The sequence below is a fragment of the Aptenodytes forsteri genome, unplaced genomic scaffold (assembly GCF_000699145.1).
Source record: "Aptenodytes forsteri isolate BGI_AS27 unplaced genomic scaffold, ASM69914v1 Scaffold413, whole genome shotgun sequence".
Taxonomy (NCBI): domain Eukaryota; kingdom Metazoa; phylum Chordata; class Aves; order Sphenisciformes; family Spheniscidae; genus Aptenodytes; species Aptenodytes forsteri.
In genome coordinates this window covers 15,415-35,172 of record NW_008794372.1, presented here as the reverse complement: position 1 = coordinate 35,172, position 19,758 = coordinate 15,415, and the positions used below count along the sequence as shown (strand labels likewise).

General features: G+C 38.6%; 1 protein-coding gene across 2 annotated transcripts; it reads right to left on the bottom strand.

Moving 5' to 3' along the window:
* Positions 1 to 6,315: 6,315 nt before the first annotated feature.
* Positions 6,316 to 19,341, bottom strand: TMEM123 (transmembrane protein 123). Of its 2 annotated transcripts, XM_009287702.1 has the most exons (5): positions 19,272 to 19,341; positions 16,936 to 17,001; positions 12,142 to 12,333; positions 10,532 to 10,685; positions 6,316 to 8,329 (listed from the first exon to the last, which is right to left on the bottom strand). In XM_009287702.1, the coding sequence occupies exons 1-5, from the start codon at positions 19,294 to 19,296 to the stop codon at positions 8,305 to 8,307; spliced, it is 462 nt and encodes a 153-aa protein (XP_009285977.1). In that variant the 5' UTR covers positions 19,297 to 19,341; the 3' UTR covers positions 6,316 to 8,304. The 2 variants fall into 2 exon arrangements, with proteins under 2 accessions (XP_009285977.1, XP_009285985.1); XM_009287710.2 differs by lacking the exons at positions 16,936 to 17,001; positions 19,272 to 19,341 and adding an exon at positions 14,543 to 14,591.
* Positions 19,342 to 19,758: the final 417 nt, after the last annotated feature.

Here is a 19,758-nt window from a genome sequence, read left to right as displayed (position 1 = left end):
TAGCAAATAAATTTCCATTCATACTTACAAATGCTGTATGTTTGGCATTTGTATACATCTTTCCTGTTGTACCTCTGAGTTGTAATTTAATAAGTCTGTGAAAGAAACCTGGGTCTCCTGCTATAATCACCTGCCATCTTGGGAAATCTGTCCACTGAGTTTGGAATTTAGACTGTGTGTGGACTTAACAGTATGTTATATTTCTAGCATAATTGCAGCCGCAGCATTGAATCAAAAGTTTTGGCTAGCTAAAAAGGGCCAAAACACGTACTTTTATTTGTTAATTATGCATTTGAGGCTGATTGTTAGCAGATTCAGGATGTTTCCATCAGTAGTACTGATCACTAAATTTAGTGAGGACAATTGTGCAAAGGAAGGTACAAATACAATCTAGTTATCATCTGTTTGTCTCTGCCCTGTACCTCCAAGCAGTACCTCCTGGGCTAGAGTCCCTTTCAAAATAATACTGGAGATACTAATTTTGAAGAAGTCTTGCTTTGCTGTCTGGGGGGGTTAGGGGAGGGGTGTAAGAATCTGGCCTGGTTTGTCTTGAAACATTTTTAGTGTGAATTCTGCAACACTGATGTTTGGTTTCATCCATTCTTCCATAATTTCTGCAACACTGTTTCATGCTGTGCATTAGCTGGCACCATAATTATTTTAATGCTTTGGCATACGTTCCTTGCAGTACGTAGGATTCTTTACTTTAACTGTAGATTAGCTTGCTGTAGTTCTTTAAATGCAGACTTTTGTCCAACTTTATTACATGTACATATTCTCCCTTTAATTTTGATGTTAAAAATGTAAATGTTTCAAACCTAGTATGTAGTTTTAAAGAGCTTTGATTAACATACTTTTGCGTTTCTGGTTTTGAAATGTTTCTAAAGGCTCTTTTGTCTTGTGTAGCAACTTAAAAAGTTGTCAAAGATTAGGAAAACTTGTTAATAGAGTAAAGCGCATGACTTGAAATTTGATGTTCAGACCCAGAAATCAGTGATGTTGGAACCAAGTATACTTTCTACAGGCTGAGTCTGCAGGGGGAGAGTCAGGGGCAGGGCCTTCAGGTCAGGCTCACCTGAATAGTGTGGAACTGTTAGTATGTAAGCCCTATTTCTGAACAGGGGAGAGGATAGGGAAAAACATGGTAGCAGGCAGACTTTTTAAGCAGTGCATTTTTCTTTAGAACCATATGGGGTTAGAATTTTTCCAAACACTGCAGTTACTACATACAGATCAGATGACAGGATACACAGGGCTTTAAAAACTGAGTGATTCAGGTGTTCAATGTCATTTGTGATGCCTGAGCATGTCTCAGGACCTGCAACATACCTGTCTGCCCTGGTTGGTGAGTGTTTTGAATGTCCTGGGCAACTTCAGACAGCACCGGCTGCCTGCATCTAGGCACCTGAATCACTTTCTGAGAAGTGGAAAAGCTTGATCTAGAAACTACTGGGTAAAATTCTCTGACCTAGTTTTGGCAGGAAGGCTAATCTAGGTTACGGCTTTCCAGTACTCACCACTGTAATGATTGTGGTTGCCCTGGTCTATAATGCTGTACATGTGAGCAGTTACGCTCTCCTCAGTACTATTCCAAGAAAGCTATAATAAAACTGGTTGTCTGTAACACATTGCAAACAGGACCCTAGCAAAACGTTAAACCATGGAGAAGACTGCATAGTGTTATGTTTGGAGAGGATCAAGTGACTTCTGTTACTTGTGAACCACCTGACCATGTTCACACTTTGTTCTGTGTCCACTTCCTTTTTGGAAAGCATTTTTCAGAGCTTTGACTGGGTCAAACAGCAATAAACAGCCCCCCCTGCCCCCAGCTTCCTGTGCAGCTCTGCTGATCAAGCAGCTCAGGTTCTCATAGACGTCAGGGTTGCAGGTCCATAGCTTGTCTTGAGCTGGCAGAGTGTGTTTGCATGGCTTAGGGAGTGTAGAGGGTGGGAACTTTGGTATCATTGGAGTTCAGTGGTCAGACTTGCTGTAAGGTGAAGGTAGAAGGCAATATTCCCAGCTTCTATAAATGACCAGTTTCTTTACTTGAATGAAGCTTATCATATGTGTAAAGGATCTAGCCTGGAGCAGTTGCAGTTGCAGTTTCCGATACTGGTTTGAGATACCGCAAGATACAGTGGCTTCCCAAGTAGCAGCTGTATGTTTTGTGAAGCAAGTGCCATGAAGCTTTATTGTAATTATTTAGCAGTTTCCTGCATGTGTGGTTTTTTTTGTGTGTGTGTTTTTTTTTGTGTTTTTTGTTTTTTTTTTTTTTTTTTTTTTTTTTGTTTTTTTTTTTTTTTTTTTTTTTTTTTGTTTTTTTTTTTTTTTTTTTTTTTTTTTTTGTTTTTTTTTTTTTTTTTTTTTTTTTGTTTTTTTTTTTTTTTTTTTTTTTTTGTTTTTTTTTTTTTTTTTTTTTTTTTGTTTTTTTTTTTTTTTTTAAACTGAATGCCTGTCTCTCTTTTCTGTTTGCTTTTGAGCATTGACCAGGAAGCCCAGCGCTCTTCAAACTGAAGACAGCATGCAGTCCTAGTATCCACAAGTGATCAGACTGCCACCAGTCGTTATAACAGAGCACTGCTCTTATATGCCGAAATGAATGGCCATATATGAAATATCTATGAACTCCATTAGCATGATATAAAAGAAAAATCTCTATATTACTGCTTTTTGTGACTGAGAGGGTTACTAGTTGTTTAGTAACTCCATAGTGCCATGCTCTCAGAACTTGGTTCTTTGCTATATTCCTCACAAGACGTCAGAAGAAGAGAAGCACATGAAATTGTAAACAGTGTATTCATCTGCCTTTAATTCTGCGTTGTGGCAATTGTAGCGTAGTGAGGCTGGGGTATGCAGTATCATGTTTAATGTTGCAGATGGACTGAACTTGCAAATTCAGTTTTCTTGCTGTTAGTTATTCCTAAAGTGACCCACCTCAGGTATGTGAATTCAGGCAGGAGATGTATTCTGGATGTGAAAAGGTATTCTCTGTTCTGTTGAACTACCTAACAAGCAATTGTTGTCACTCTTGCTGTGGAGGCTACTAGTGCAGAGAGCAAACTTCCTGAGACAATACTAAATCACCAGTCCTTTGTTTATGTTTTTAATTGAGCGTGTGATCACAACAGTTACTGATGCTCCAGCCCAGCTTCCTCATTGATGGCTGCTGGCATGGGACCCTTCAAGCCTAAGAGTCTGGGGTATTGCATGCATCCTGCACAAGGAAGAGCAGAACTCCAAACAGCAGATCCTGCTGTGCTATTTTCAAAAAAAGAAACAGGTGAGTTATTTTTTTCTCTGAAGAGATCAAAATATGCTGGAACATAGCAGGAAATTGCACAATAAGGAATGTCCTAGCAGTGGCCTTCACATTTAGTTTTGGCCTGGTGACTTTTTTTTTTTAGGGAAAAGCTAGAGAACTTGCCAAAGGTTTCTAAGCTCACATGTTGGAGGGTGTAGACTTGGTCAGAACAAAGATCTCTTCCTTTTGGATCCGTGTAGCTTGACTTACTGATGCTGTATTATTTTGGCAGATGATAGAGAAGTGAAATACTCGGTACTTATGAGTATAGGATACTAGCTAGGGTTGTGATTTGCCCAGTGGAAGATAGCTTTAATTCTAAGGGAAGAATAAAGTCTTTAGAAAAGATTAAGTCATATATGCAACAATTAAAAGAAGAAAGCACCCCACTTGTACAGACACTCATTGCTTTTCTTTATGAACCCTGTTAAGGAAACTGAGTTATATAGTTTTTCTTCTAACACTTTAGAAGCACACATCACCTCAGTGCTGGCCAGGTGCAACACCTTGGTTTCCAAACTGCTTTAAACTTGGTGTGGAGAAGGTCAGAACAAACAATAGACAAACTCAAAATTTTGAGTATCAGAGTGAAAATATATTTCCTCTTGGTATTCTAAAAGGACACTTAAGAGCCTCCAGAACTTGGAGTCCCTTTTATTCTTTCAGTTTTCAGACTTCCTGAATTGGATGTTTTGAAGTATAGGGATGACCTGACACTGAAGGATAAAATTAATCATTGATCCAGTCTTCAAAGTAGTATTTTTATAGCAAAGGAGACGCTAAAGTCTAACGCAAGCTAAAGCTTAGACACTGCAGGATCAACACCAGGAATTGGCAGTCCCTGCGTCTATGCTGTTCGTGAGAACTGTCAAATGCAGATTCCTAAATTCGTTTTAACTTTCCTGTTTTTTAAGACTGCTCTCTCGGTCATACACCAGTCAGAACTCCTTCAGTGTTGTCTAGAGAACATGTTTACATTCTGCACAAGTCCATTCTCATTCTATCTGCTTCCATATCACAGCTAAGTTCTTAACCTCTTGAGATATCTAGGCAATTTTCAGTCTCTGATGCCGTTCCACTTTGCTTTTGGAAATACTGTCATTTTGTTGCTTATATCTTTTTCAATAAAGCATGTCAAGAATGCTATGTATGTCTTCAGGGCAAAAAATAGAGTGGCATAAGTATGTAAGAAAGAGCTTTAACAGTCTCTGAACAAAAAGGAAAGGTATGAAAGTAGATTTCCAAGGGGATAATGTTCAAGTTACTGAATAGTACCACAGTAACATGATCTTGCTTTAATAGTTTTTTTTAAAATAAACCCCCAAATATAGCACTGCAACATTTCTGGACTGCTTTGAACCCTTTAATGCAGGGCCCCAACAAAACAAGTAAGCTGGAAGGGCTATGATTTGGTACTAGAATACAGGCTAAAGGAGAGTTGCATAAAAAGGAAGGACCTGTGGGAGAAAGGCAGAATGCTGCAGTCCTGAGATGTGGTCATATGTCTTGATGTGTTTGAAGGGAAAAAGTAACATTCATGGTATCTGACCTAAGGTGGCTATGTTCTGGAGCCACTGGATGACTTCCCAAGCCTGTAGTATTAAGTAAAATAAATTCTAATATGAAGCACAAAACCATGAATTTTAAGGATTAAAAACGAGCATAGGGGTTGTGTGAAAGAGCTGTAATAATCAATTGAACGCTGGTGATGGGCTTAAAACATGATACTGTAAATGCAGTTCTGTGATGTGTCACCAGAGGGGTTCCTAGTCAAGACAGAACTATGAACTGCATTGCTCAGCCATCAGTGCTAGTAAGACAACATTACGCAGTCCTGTTGAGAGGATGAACTGTGAACAGTTGAATCATCTTTACAATATTAATAAACTCAGTTAAGGAACAGCTGAAGGACTGACTGTAGCATAAGCATACCTAGAGAAGGGGAGGAGCTATTCATGCTAAAAATTTGTTGCATAAAATGAATATAAACAGATCATAAACTTATGATTGAATTTGGAATAACTGATCACCAGAGAAGTGAGTGGGAAGAGACTTCCGTGAGCAAGGGATTATATTTAGGAAGCATTTCTTTACCGAGAGGGTGGTCAAACACTGAAACAGGCTTCCTGGAGAGGTGGTCGATGCCCCAAGCCTGTCAGTGTTTAAGAGGCATTTAGACAATGCCCTTAATAATATGCTTTAACTTTTGGTCAGCCCTGAATTGGTCAGGCAGTTGGACTAGATGATCATTGTAGGTCCCTTCCAACTATTCTGTGCTATATTCTATTCCCCAGTTGCCTGGGATAGTGCTAGACTTCAGTCTATGAGACAGAAGACCTGTCTTTTGCTCCTACTTCAGCTTTATACCTCATATTGGTCTAAAGTTTGGTAGACTCCTGTGGCAAACCCTTTCAAATACTCTTTCCTTACAGAAACTAAGTGCCAATCTTTAGTTAACATAATCAGGATTTTTGAATGCTAAATTACTCTTTCGGTTATATAATACATTCAACCCCTCTACATGTGTAGAGCATAGCTAAATTCAGGTCCACTGCTTGTTCCAATGCTGTACAGCGACCTCCAGGACTGAAGGCCTAAATATGCACTTGGTGGTGGTATGCTACACTGAAAAGCTGTCCTGTTCATCCCACTTTACATGTGTGTAACTTAAAGCTGGGTTTTCACTTACTGTTGGAAAGCAAATGTAAAGTTAAAGGTAAGATTTATCAATTGCACCTCCCTTTGTCTAGTATCCAAACACCTGAAAGGAGGTCAGGTTTTATATTTGCACTGACACCTCTGAAATCTTAAGCACATAATTTTGCTTTATTGTAGTAATGAGATTACAAAATAAATTACAAATGATTGAGCTGGGCAAAAATGCACTAGGTCTGGTATTCTAACATTTAAAAAGGTATATAGTGAACACTTCTTACTTAATGGTTATGACTGTGGAAAGAGTTGAGGGAATTATGAAATAATCTAATAAAATAAAAATCCAACTGAAATTGATATAGTAACTCCAAAGATTGAATTTTATTTATTCATCTGTACAACAGAGGTGAAACAATCCAAGTAATTGAGTTGCACTTAATTGTCTCAATTTCTACAAAAAGTAAGGAATTGCAGTTCTATGGAAGAATTGTTTCCAAACTCTTCAAGTGAAAACCAGAAGCTTTCCACCACCAAACAATGCAATTAAGATAAATCACAAAAGTTACTTCAACTCACTCTTCCCCCATACCTCAATCTCAGTAAAAAGCAAAACAGCCTGGCTACCCCCGTTTCAGTTGCGTGGCTGGTGTTATTAAGACTACTCATGAGCCATGGTTTGCTGGAGTTGGCTGTGCCTCGGACACAGCGGTTTTACTACTCCATGTGAAAAAGGAAAAAACCATCCATATGGCCACTTTAACACTGCATGTCAGAATAAACTATTGCTCAACAAAAAAAATTAACCTGTGCCAGAGCTGTAGTCTTATTTCCCTTGATGCATTGTACCCCAGCCCCTGACAGACCCATATGCAGTTCCTGTTGTGACCTTCCTCAGCTGTCACCACCTCCCGTCTGTGCCTGCCTGATGGACTAATGCCAGCAGTAACCAGGATGCTCAAGTCCCACCACATCAACCCTCTTCACCAGAGAGAGGTCTACAAGTGGAGGCTGAGCAGGACCGAACAATTATTCAGTGACAGAAGGAGATGCAGGCCTGTGTTTTTTGATCCTTGCTCTAGTTTTCCTTACACCAGTGTAAATCAGGAGCCCATCTACTGAAGTCAGCAGGTTTACCTCAGTGTAAACGCAGAGGTGACATGGAAGCAGCATCAGCCATCTTGCACAGGACCCCCAGTGTATTTGGGCCTTAATCTAAAGGCCTTCTGAGAGATGCCCTGTTGCCTTCAGTGGGCTTTTGACCAGACCTCTGTACATGTGTGCAGCAGTACCAAGTTCTGAAAATAGTTGTAAAAATGCAATTATATTCTTCTAAAATGCTATCTTACAGATTTTCCACTTCTCTATGTTACTTTCAATGCTTATCAAATGCTGCTAAAACATTGCATACAGCTTCATAATAATAAAACCCGAGTGACATGATTGCTACGTTCAGCTTAAAAGCCAATTTTTATAAACAATTTTCATATTTTATTGTATTTATGATGGTGCAATGACTTTTTTCCATTTTTATTTTATCTTCAATTGCACATGCTTTGTTAGGACATGCGAGAAAAAAGAAGCTATGGATCGCATAGTCTGTTTTCTTACAAGGACCCATTTAGAGAAAAGGGTCGTGGATGGGTATCTCTGGTCTGTCCATGCTTCCTGCAGCTAGTCTCATTGTATAGCCTGTTAAGGAAAGTCTCTGCACGTCACTGGTGAGCTAATGACTGAAGTTTAAAGTACTCATTATTACCTTCTATACAGTTAGCAAACCATGTTCCTTTATAGCCTAATAAAAATTAACTGAATTGTTCAAAATCCAAAATTTCTAAACTAAAGTTCACGTCAAACTTCAAAATAAATACATTTTAATACAAAATCTTAGGGGAAAAAAAATTTACTTGCAAAAACCTATGCTTGGTCTCAAAGCTATCCTATTTAACCTACTGTATCCATTATGGAACACACTGGATTTACGCAGTATGTGAGAAATAATTGAACTTACTTAGAATTGCAATGATGCAATCCACTGTGCTAGTAATTAGTTATTTCAGAGACTTGTGTGTATACCTTAAAATGACTCAATATATGTGTTTCTTTAAGTTTGGTTACAAATACTGGAAAAAGAAAATACTGTCTCTACAAAGTGCTGAGTTCCTCCTCTTCTTATGAAAGCCAAAGCAAAAAAATCAGGATGTTTAAAGAGCTTCTCAACATTTTGCAGGATCACACCCAAGACAAGTTTAGAGACTATGATCATCTTTATGAAAGGAACTCTCAGAAGTAAGTTACAACAGCTGTGATTGATAGGATGAGTTTCCAACACCGTCTTCCCTGAAGTCTCTTTAAATGATGGCATCATGTTCATCACTGTAATAGAAACACAGTAATTAATGTTCTGCAGTACAAGCAACAGTCAACATGAGAAACAGCCACCCAGCTGCTGCTGAGAAGGTTATTTTATGAACAGAGGCCATCTTGCTGGGAAGGGCTAAGGACACATTGATCTGGGAGTTACAGACCTCTCTGAGCCAAGTCTGAAGTGCACAGAATAATTTCATTTTGTCAACACTCCTCCAGCTTCACCAGCCTTATTAACATTTTGGCTTTCACATTTCATTCAAGTACATATTTTTAGATCAGCTGTGCTCAGGCATTTTTATCCTATCTATCTTACCTATATCCAGTAGTTACGGCTAATCAAAGCCAGTTTACAAACTCAGAGACAGGTTTTCTTTGTTTTAAAGATACCGTTGATCTGGATTCTACAATATCCATTCAAACACTACTGTGGGTAAACATGTGCAGCAGGGACTGGTTAAATTCCATGACCAGCAAGCAGGAGTCAAGATGGAGAGAAAACACAATGCCTAAACACTAGCGTCGCAACAATGATGCTAGTGGCATCACCTCACTTAAAACAAGCTTCTCAACTGAGATGGATGATACTGAATAGGAAGAAAAGCAATCTAGTTTTAAGAATTCCCAGTTCTTAAACTAAATGTGGGACAAGGAGGCAAGTCTGGAAGCCTGGAAGAAAACTGAGTAGAGCCGAGTATAAATGGCAAGTGAGATGGTACAATTTTGATTGAACTATTCACCACAAAAGGGATGAGATACAAGATGAAGTCAAAATCATAGCTATCTGGCTAGTCCTGTGCTCTCAGAAATGAATGCTGCAAAGGAGAGGAAAAGAGTAGCTCCACAAAGAAGAACCATACCCAAGACAAGACTGGACCTACCACCTCCTGTCCCCCAATCTGATATCATAAAGGAGTGAGACCAGTTGCCTAGAAAAAGTTGGTGGCAGAGAATCTGTTTAAATCAGCGTTTTTCAACTGGTAGTCTACAGACTGTCTGAAGCCCACAAACAACTTCTAAAGGGTCTTGAAGAGATAACTAGGAAAAGCAAGCTTACTTTCAATAGGCTTGTATTTGCTGTAAAGCACCCACATTCCACATGGAAAATATCAGCAGCCGGCAGCTCAAAGAAGGTTGAAAGTCACTGGCGTACACAGTAAACAAGTGACTTTAGGTGGGATCCACCCTGTACCTTTCAATATTCACAGCACAAACTTCTTTATCTAAGACTCTTAGCTGCCCTCACAGTAAGTGAATACAAAAACGCGTGGATAGGCTGATTCATCTGACAGATTTACCCTACTTTAGGGTAATATGAATGATATGAAATGACTACTTCAGACGCAGATGCCTGTATTCAGTTAAATGAATTCTACTTCTCATTTCATGGACTTGTGAAAAAGTACTTAAAGCAGGTTCAGAGCATACAATTTTATGGACAGGTTTCTGGAGTTGAGAACAAGAGAACACAGAAAACTAAATATTAGAAATCAACCAGCTGGCCTGCCTATATTGCAAGGTGGGGCAAAAGTTTGGGTTCATATATTGACAACAGTCAAATACTGTAGTTTTAAAAATGTGAATAATGGCCATATTGCCTTTGAATGTTTTCTGTGACAATAAATAAATGAATCAATTCAACAGTGGTGGCTTAAGGATGTGGAATATGAGATGTCTGGCTTTAAAACTGGCTGCTCAAACTAGACTTGAAGGTACATAAAAGGTGATACAAAAGAGAGATGGTAACAGAGTTCCAACAAGATGTCATATAGGTAATAGAAAATAGAGCTACTACAAAAAAATTAATGGCAACGGGGAGGAAACACCAAAGAGTGAATAGACAAATAGAGTCTAGGAGAAAGCGTCAGGAAGAACCAGAATTCTTGCAAATTGCAGCAAACATTTCAAGGAAATGTTTTCAAGGAAACATTAGCTATTCATGAAATAGCTAAAGGACAAGGATCCTTTAAAAAAACAAAATGATTTTATGTAATAGATCAGAGAAAAAACCCACACAGAAGAGAGGCACAATAATAAAGAGGAATAGCTGAAGTGGTGAAAGACAAAATATCACAGTTAAATCTCTCTATGATGTTAATATAATGTACATTAAACAAATGTATGTATCAGAGTTCATTCTCCTTGTTTTGTTTGTCCTTGTTCCCCTCAAGAAAGTAATAAATTGACAAGGGACAATCCCCTGGAACTTACATGGTTCTGTACTGAATGCCTCTTCTAGAGTGGTAGGTTTTGCATCCGATGTAGAGAATAACTAGGACTCCAAGTGTCAGCACAATGCCACCTACAAAACTGCCCACATCAAATCTGGAGGTTTTGGCTACGACAGCCTCGGATTTTGATGTGGCTGAAAAGAAGAAAACAAAAGGCACTTTTTACAGAGCTTGCAAAATTGTGTTTTGAGGGACTCTATATCCTGCCCTCCCCATTGACATATCATCTAAAGATGCAATTAGACAAATTGAAGATAGATCAACTGGAAAGATACCAGCCAAGCACACTGAAACCTAGAGCTCCATTTTTAAGTGCCAGATTCTGGTGATACAGGAGCAGCTGATCTTGCTGTCTCTGAACGACTGACTGCCCCTTCTCCTCTCCACCTCCCTCTTTCCCCTGCCTTTTTTCCCCCCTGCTCTCCCCTCCTTCCACACATCCAGTTCCTGCCCTTCTTAGGCCAGTTCTAATGTTTTTAATACCCTCCATGAGCCAATTCAACTCACTAAGCTGGCCTGAAATTAACCCAAGCAGAAAAGTAAGTTGCTTTTAGTCAGATGAGCCTACTGAGTCAGTCTGCAGAGGGGTCCAACAACCACCAAGTCAGTCAGTACAGTTACGTGGTGGGAATAACATACTTTTTGTGGCGATGAGCTGTTGGATTGCTTTACCTTGTCTCATGGAATTGTACCCTCACTCTCCAAGTGAGATCAGCTCTGCAGCCCAACACAAATATTGACGTAGATAACATGACCTCAGATAAGCCATAGCAGTTTCCGTGTGAAAACTGGTTTTATCTGCTACAAACTCCGACCAAAAGACCCAGTCTGTGCCCATCTCTATTTGTACTTGCCACAGGGAGCGTTACGTGGCCAACTAAAGTTCTGCTGATGACAGCTTCATCTACCCAATAATGCTTCACTGCCATGTGAGCAACCTCAATCTGTTTAGAAGTGTAAGCACCAAGTGGTGTGAACGAGCAGCTAACAGCAATGAAATACTGAATTCTACACTTACTGTTTTTGTATTAAAGGGTACTGTCAAACTGTATTTGACAACTTCTACATAAAGTGTGACTCGTTCATAGTCAGACTCTATTCTCCATTAGGGATAAAATTAATTTCATTGCTACAAAAGTAGCTAACAGAACTCAGTCTTTCCACCAAGCCAGTAGACATATTCTGAGCCACAGGTCAGCTGTGAAAAAGGAAGTATTAGAGATGAGTTCAAGTAAGCTGTAGAAAGGAGAGCTGAACAAATACAGAAGTTGTATTCAAAAGGCAGGCTTTCTCCTAACATTGCTCATCTCCTAGCTAGTGGCTGCTGGTTCAGACCACTTGCATTTTATTTTTTTTTTTCCTAAATATGTCAGGTCTCTCAGGTTAAGTGAAGCCTTATTTAAGTAAGTGGAGTGCTCAGAGCAACATTATTGTAGCCAACTTAATAATAAAACCCCACCTTACTCTCATTTTTCAGCATGCAAATACCTTCTTTGTTATGCTACTGTAAAAAACTAACAATTCCACAATTGTACAACACATGTCAACGTGCATACAAGCCTTTACGAGCTTCTTGAAATGAGAACTCACCTGTTACAGAAGTGAAAGAAATCTTGGAAGTGGTCACCACTGTAATATTGAGTTGTGATGATGTGACTGATGAAGCTGTGGTGGACCTTCTTGTCTGGCTGGTTTTGGTGGGCTGAGTCATCAAGGTGACAGACATAGTGGTGTTGGTGGGCTGACTAGTACTGGTCAGATGAGTAGTACTGGTGGACATACCTGGGAAATTTTTATTTGTAGTATCACACAGAAAAATACATAAAAATAATAAATTATATACTCATTGAATAAGATAGCATTTATCATGCCCAAATAGAATGACAGAGTAACAATGAAAATGCCACTGCATGGATATCCAGGCTTGCATACAGACTCTTCCCCTATGCATTTCCTTTGGAAAGACCTAACTTCTGATTTCTGGGGCTCAAGGTCAGGAATGGTTTAAAGGAAAGGCTGTAAAGAAAACCTGGATAATATCTGATAACTTTTAGAAGGATGAATTTTTTTTGGATAACAGTATCCAATTCCATAGAATCATGCCTGACTTACAGTATTTTAAAATGTGATAAAATTCTGGATCAAGAGTAACTTTCCATTTGAAACGCCCAACTTTCAGATAACTAAGCTTTTCTGATAAGAACATTTTTTTGCACGAAAACTTCCGCCCCCCCCCGATTTTAGTAATGATTAAATCTTTAATTTGCTTTTGAATGAAACACTGGCTTTACTAAGGCTGCATGTATATTAAACTTACCAGAAAGAATTCTGTATGTATGTTAAACTTAAGGTTCAAAAGGTTTTCCACACATAATAAAAGTTTGACTAAAGTAAATCTGCTGGCTTGTATCATTTATTTAGTAGCGGGCTGTCTTGCCAAGGTTAAAACAAAGATTGGAATGCTGTTTCACAACTTGAATTGACACCTAATGTCTTTAACTTTTACTCTGTTTTTACCTAACACTTCCCCTTCCCTCCTCAGAAAGCAGTAATGAACTGTTCAGAATAAAAATACCATGAAGCAAAATTCAATAATAATAGAGATTGATATTTATAGCAAAATCCTTAGAACCTTAATAGAAGGCAGCCAGCTAGAATGATCTTAAGAATAATTACTTATTTTTCTAAGAAGGAACTAACAAGAAACATGAGCCTGTTATGCAACTAACATTTCTCTAAGCAGACAATATGCAGCAAATAGCTTTTATGTATGAAGGAATTCTAGGGAGAAAAAGCTCCCTTTGCAGCTGTCTACTTCTGTATTATTTCTATAACCTCACACAAGCTGGGTTCATTTTAAACACCACAAAAGCTTTTCATTATGGACATTCAAATGTCTAATTATACCTACGTTTTCTTGAAATTGTCTAAAACTAGAACAACTGAAGAATAGGTAGTTTCATCTCTATTCCACAGTAAACTTGATATTCAATTTTTACTTTTTTTATACAGCATCCAGAATGCTTCTATAGAATAATCTTCCTGTAAGTGTGGTTTAAAACGTGAGTAACTACACATGGAATGGTGTATTTGCTAAGACTTAAGTATCACTGCTTCCAGTACAGATGTGAACATCGAAAACTTAAAAAACCCAAACAATACGACAATGTAAGCATTCAGAAAGGAATTGGCCTACACAACACTGTTCTGAGACATTTAACATTAAAACTACTGAAACAGCCCAATACAGTCCCCATAGTAATTGTTACTTATTTTCGTGTTCTTTGATGTTATAATTGTATTGTGCCATAACCCTAGGAAACACTTTGAAATGAGCATTCATTGAGATGGAACAGTTGGAGTACTATATTCACGTGCTTACCTTGTTACAATTAGGAAATTCAGTTCCTCTATGAAGCATGTGTAAAATACATCAGATAAAATTCAGGGCACATTTTAATACTGACAGGTAAACGCCCCAAAGGCACAATGATCTATAAATATCAAATGGTTCCTTATTGTAGGAAAATAAGCAAGGAAATGTCTATATGGAAACCATCTACAGTTATATGACATGAAACCACACCTGGTAACTGCATTCCTAATATAAAAGATACCAAAAGAAAGACAAATCTGAATGCAAGTGTCAACCAGTCAGTTTTCTGTGGTTTTTTTTTAGTCATGATTTCTGAGTGTCAAACTGGCTTGTGTTTCTGAGCAATATAATGACTAATTGTTCCATCCGTAACGTTATTAAACAACGTTACACAAAGATGGTACTTATTCCATAGGCATTAAATTACGCTACAGAAAACCCGAGTCAGCATAAAAAATATCCAAGCAGCTATCATGAGGAATTTCAGCAAATTTGCACATTACTTTTTCCCCCTCTCTTTCCCACCAGCGATCCTTTTTTCTTACTTTATCAAGATCACAGCATTTGGTGATGCAACATTAAGGGTAAAATCTGGTTAATCGCCTACAGACTTACCTTTCATGATGTATTTAGCATCAGTCATTTCAAAACATCAGTGGGAGGCTGTCTGAGGGCAGCTGGAGAATTTGGGAAGCTAACATGAATTGGGCACCAACCTGTTCTTCTGTGTCTTTGAAAAATCTTACCCCTACTATTTTACCAACAGAGTTAAGATGAAAGAACATTTGCTAGCAACATCTGTCCTTTTATCTTTTATTTCCCCAATTACTTTTCCCCCAAAAGACCAGCTGGGCTTCATCAAACATCACACTAAACAAACCCAGGCTGCCTGAGTTAATTTTTATTATTTAAAAAGGATGCATGCCAGTAATATAGTTCAGGTTTATGATGCTTTATTTTTAAGAGAGACAAGTATTTTACTTTGTATGCTACCTGTGTTTAAACATTAAATACCTATGCTATATCCATCAAACTATGTATACAGCGTAAAGATAAGAATTCTTAGCAGCATGCACTACTCCCTTAGTGTTCTAACTCAACAAGAACGAGCACAACTACTCAAATTGCATAAGCACCATGCTAACACACAAAATAATTATTATTGAATGCTCTTCCTAAAATAAATAAATACTCTCCTTTGCATGGAAAATGATTGAATGAAACAGACTTTTGCTTCTGCCAAGAAAAGCTTCAAAAAAAAAAAAAGCAGAGACTTTAAGCAAAATTAAGTACATATATCCAGTAGTCTTTATTCTGAAGAGGTCAAGACAGATAATCAAAATGGATGAACTTTGTCTTAAAATCTATGAAGTTTCTAACAAAAAAAAAAGAAAAAAAGAGAAGAATATGAATCATAAACCGTGTGAAGCAAGGCATAGCTGTCTGTTAGGTTTGTACTGTGCCTAACAGTAAAGGGCTCAGGCCTCTTTTTACTATTATTATCCAGACATAGTAAAGCTCAGATCTCTGCAAGAAAGTCATAGTCAGGGTTGGAGCAGAGGGCAGAAGGGTTGGAGCACAGGGTGGGTAAACCACCTGTGGTTAACAATGGCTTTATACATGGGGAAGGCCCTGAGGCAACATGGGGATTACAAAAATCTCTCCACTTTCCAAGTTAGACAAGCTTAAACTGGTACACTGCAGGCAATGGAATGAGATGCTGCACGACGTCCTTGCTATCAAAAGGAAGATCTTTGCAGAGATTTTTTTTTTCCCTGGTGAGTGTTTTATTCTTAAATGAATAACAAGCAACTTCTGAGTGTGGTAGCTCAGAGGTTATCTGGAGACTACAGACACACCACGTGAGAGTTGTACTGGAAATGGAATGACATAGCTGGGACCTTATGATCAGTGTAACACTCCACAAATACACAAAGTATCTTAGGGCAGGCACAATATTTCTGCCCTGCTTTCACATGGCTCTTAGCACAAAGGGGACCCCGTTCCTGCATGGAACTAGCTTCTCTTCTCTCAGATACAACCTTTTATCTGTGCGTCACAGGCTGAACAACTGCATGACATTAATTCTTCTCCAATCTTTACCAATGTGGTGAAGTATGCCTGTGCAAGTTCTTCCAGAAAATCATTTTTTTAATGTCCTTTTTTAATAATCTCACATTGACATAGCCAACAGTTGGAACACTGCAAATCCAAGTGGATGAACTGTTTGTTTGTGTCCCAGGTTAAATATCTGCTTTCAAACTCTACTAGTTGACCTAATATACCTATTTCTTCTTTCTACAAAGATGTGTTTTGTAAACATGTTACTTATGTTGGAGCATCACGACTGCAACACTGCTGCCCTGGGAAATCATTCTTACCTACAGTTCTTTTGCCAAGTTGTGAAGGAAAGACGGTAGTGCTAGAACAATGCAAAAGTACCCGTGACAGACTGTCCCAGATCTGCTGCTCATGTCTCGCTTGAACTCCACTGTTTTGTGCTATGAGCTCTATAAGGACTATTTTCTACGGTATAAGGTGCCATAAGTCTTACCTAAAAGGAAATGGGAGTCTTACTCTTGAAACTCAAGCCCCCAGGACTTCATTATACCCTAAATCTATTTACTATGAAATAAGATTAAACAGATATGCACTGTTTGCACAACAACCTATTCATCTTTACTCCATGAAGATGGAAGAAGTTTGCTTAGAGACAAAGAACGAACATTAAAAAGACCAACTTCTTTCAATTCTTCCTTGAAGTTTTGATTCCTGTTTTTCAATGGCACTGCAAATGTCATTGCTTCTACCGATGAACATGCTACCTAAACTTGAAAAACAGTATAGATTCTTTTCAGTTTTACATGTTGCCTCCCAGCCCTAAAATGATAATGCCTCTCTCAAATACCCTCTTTTGATGGATATTTCTTTAGAATTTGGTATGATCTGGGGTAAGTTTGGAGCTAGCTTCTAGGTTCATAGTAATGGACAAATGAACAGATACGTACCTACTGTAGATGTTGCTGTAGATTGTGTGGATGATATAACAGTAAGATTGGATGAACTGCTATTGTCTTTAAGGAAAAAAGAAAACAAGAAAAGAAATATTATTCATTTTAATTTTAACATACTATAGTATGTTAAATTATAATACTATAATTAAAGTACCCACAACACAATACTCTCCTCAGTGTATCTGTGTTTGCAGGCTACAAGTGGGAATAGAGCAGTGAGTACTCCATCCCAAAGCAGATGGTTTTATCCCCCTGCAAAATGCTTCCAGATCTCAGTGCAGCAAGAACATAGTTACACTGTATGCACAGCAGTGCCCAAATGGTCTGCATCTGAATTCTTTACATCTCCTCTTTTTGCTCTCTTCCACTTCTATGTCATGCTCTATTCCAGTTGTTGTATCAGCCATACTGTCACTGACTTTCTTGACCTACTTAAGCACTATGGGGAACTATTTCAGTTCCATTTCCTGTCCCTCAATCTTTTCTTTCATTTTGTTGCATCTCTGTTACAAACTGGGCTCAGGCTAGGAACACACTGTAGTCGTGTCAAGTAGGGACAGACTAATACCCTGTGAAACATCTTTCTATGGGCTTATGCTCTCTACACAAAAAGGGTCCTAAGAACGCACCTGTTTCCAAAGACTTAAAATACAAACCATGTTTCAGTCATAATGGTTTTGTCCTTCCTTCCTTTCTTTCACTTCTACTTTTCCAGTTCTCTTTTTTTTTTTCCCCTTCCTACTCATGTTACTTCTAGGTTCTCAGGCACCCTCCCACTCTCACTTCTGTCCTCATTGCTGCATCCCTCTTCAGTGTTTCTCACAGGTTAACAGTCTCTTCCTCCTGGCAAAGATCTACTGGGCTGTTCGGTAACTCCCGTTCCTGGAAGCGTCACTGTCCGTACTTTCCTCCCTTCATTCTGCACTGTTGTCTACGCCCATTCTGTGATTATTCTTTTCTCTGAAGTAACTGATCTTTTACAGCCTCCTCCCACATTGCTAGTGCTATGCGCCTTGCAGCAGCTCTATTGCTTTTCAGCATGGCTAGAAAACAAAGTGCATAACCTCAGAGATTACAAGAATAGCAACACAGCTACCAGAATCAAGAAGCAGGCCTATTTCCTTTGAACGGATCTGCTGTTCTTACCACTGGAGTAAGTCTAGTCTAAAACAGTTTTGTCAACCCTCTTTGCAATTGCATACATGTTATGAGCAAGCTCAGGTTTAAGAACAAATGCAACAAATTTACACCTTCATACCACCTACCAAAAAGAGGAGAAAAAAAATTTACAGAGGGAATTATTTTGCCTTTTCTTTGGTATAATCATAGCCAACTAGCCCCACCATTGTGTACTGCACACACAACCCTTATACTGACATACCTGGGATATTAAATTGCAGATTTAATTGCCTTTGAGAAACAGTCTGTGATTGTACAATTACAAACACATTCTTTCTTGGATATGTTGACTTTTATACCAGCGTAAGCCATGGATATGCCTGGGGCTAAACCTTTCCCACACTGGCCCAATACTGTAACGAGAACACAGCTTTGGTTTTCCCCCAAGTTCTGAGTGCTCACTTCTGCAACCCTGGGAACACGTCTAGATGTGGACTGCATGCTCATACAGGTGAAAAGAAGCCACGTACACTGCCTGGAATTTGGGTGTGAGTCAGTGATGCAACGAAAACAGGATAGAGTGAGTCAATGAGCAGAGTATTGGCTATACATCCCACTTGTTGGCCAACAGCAAATGAGATGAGCGTAGTAGTACAGGGCAAAAATGACTCAAGGAATATGCCTTTTGCATGGCACATGCTTAAAGGTGTACAGCTTAACGCAATCAAAATGAGATTACACTATGAAATAAATGTGTACTTTAGCAATGAGCTCAAGCATGGTGGGCCTAGAATCCATTCTGATGTTAAAAATCAAATGAAAAAGTGCCTTGCCTTTTTCTCAAGAGCCTGAATTCTAGCCTAGCAGACTTCTTGAGCTGGTGGTTCTCTTTTTAACTGTAAATTGACGTTGGCAGGTATTTCTAGTTCTATACATAAAATTTCCCCAATTTATTTCTCCTCTCTCTGTTGCTCCAGAGTACCTACGGATACAAGGATTAAGTTGTGTTCTACTGTTCCTCTTAAATATCTTTAGTTGTCCCCAAATAGATGCGACAATCGGAGTACCTCCCTCCTGCCCTACAGTTGTTCACAATTCAATAAAATAAAACAAAGGGCAAACTATTACAGGACAGTTTAAGGCATACAATAATACATATTGCTTTTCTCAATGCTACTGAGGAACAGCAACAGAAATGCCAAGAGTATTACCTTGCAACTTATGGTCTGGAATCATAGTAAAGGATGTAGTACTGCTGGAGTTGTTTGTGTCTTCATTTCCTACATAAAACCCAAGGAGAATGAGATAGTTTTAGGTGCTTTATTACAAAGAAGCGAAAAAAAAGTTAGTACAGCATCTGTCACTTGCTTTGGGCAATGACTAAACTACCATGGACAGGAGTTAGGTATAATGATGATACAAAAGCATGGTACCACAACAACCTGCTCTTAGCACATTAAAAATGACAACATTTGCACTACCCAACTATCAAATGAACTGGATCTCCATCCCATGCTCAGTTTTATCTTCCCCATCATCACCATCCCAAGTTCTCTTCTTCCTTAAGATGAAAAAAGACTGAAAGAAGTAAGAGGTAGAAAATCAGGCACTTTCCTTCAGTAATAACATATGACTCACATCACCTACAGCAGAAGGAAAAGAACTTCTCACATAAATCTTTTCCTATAAAGTCTGCAA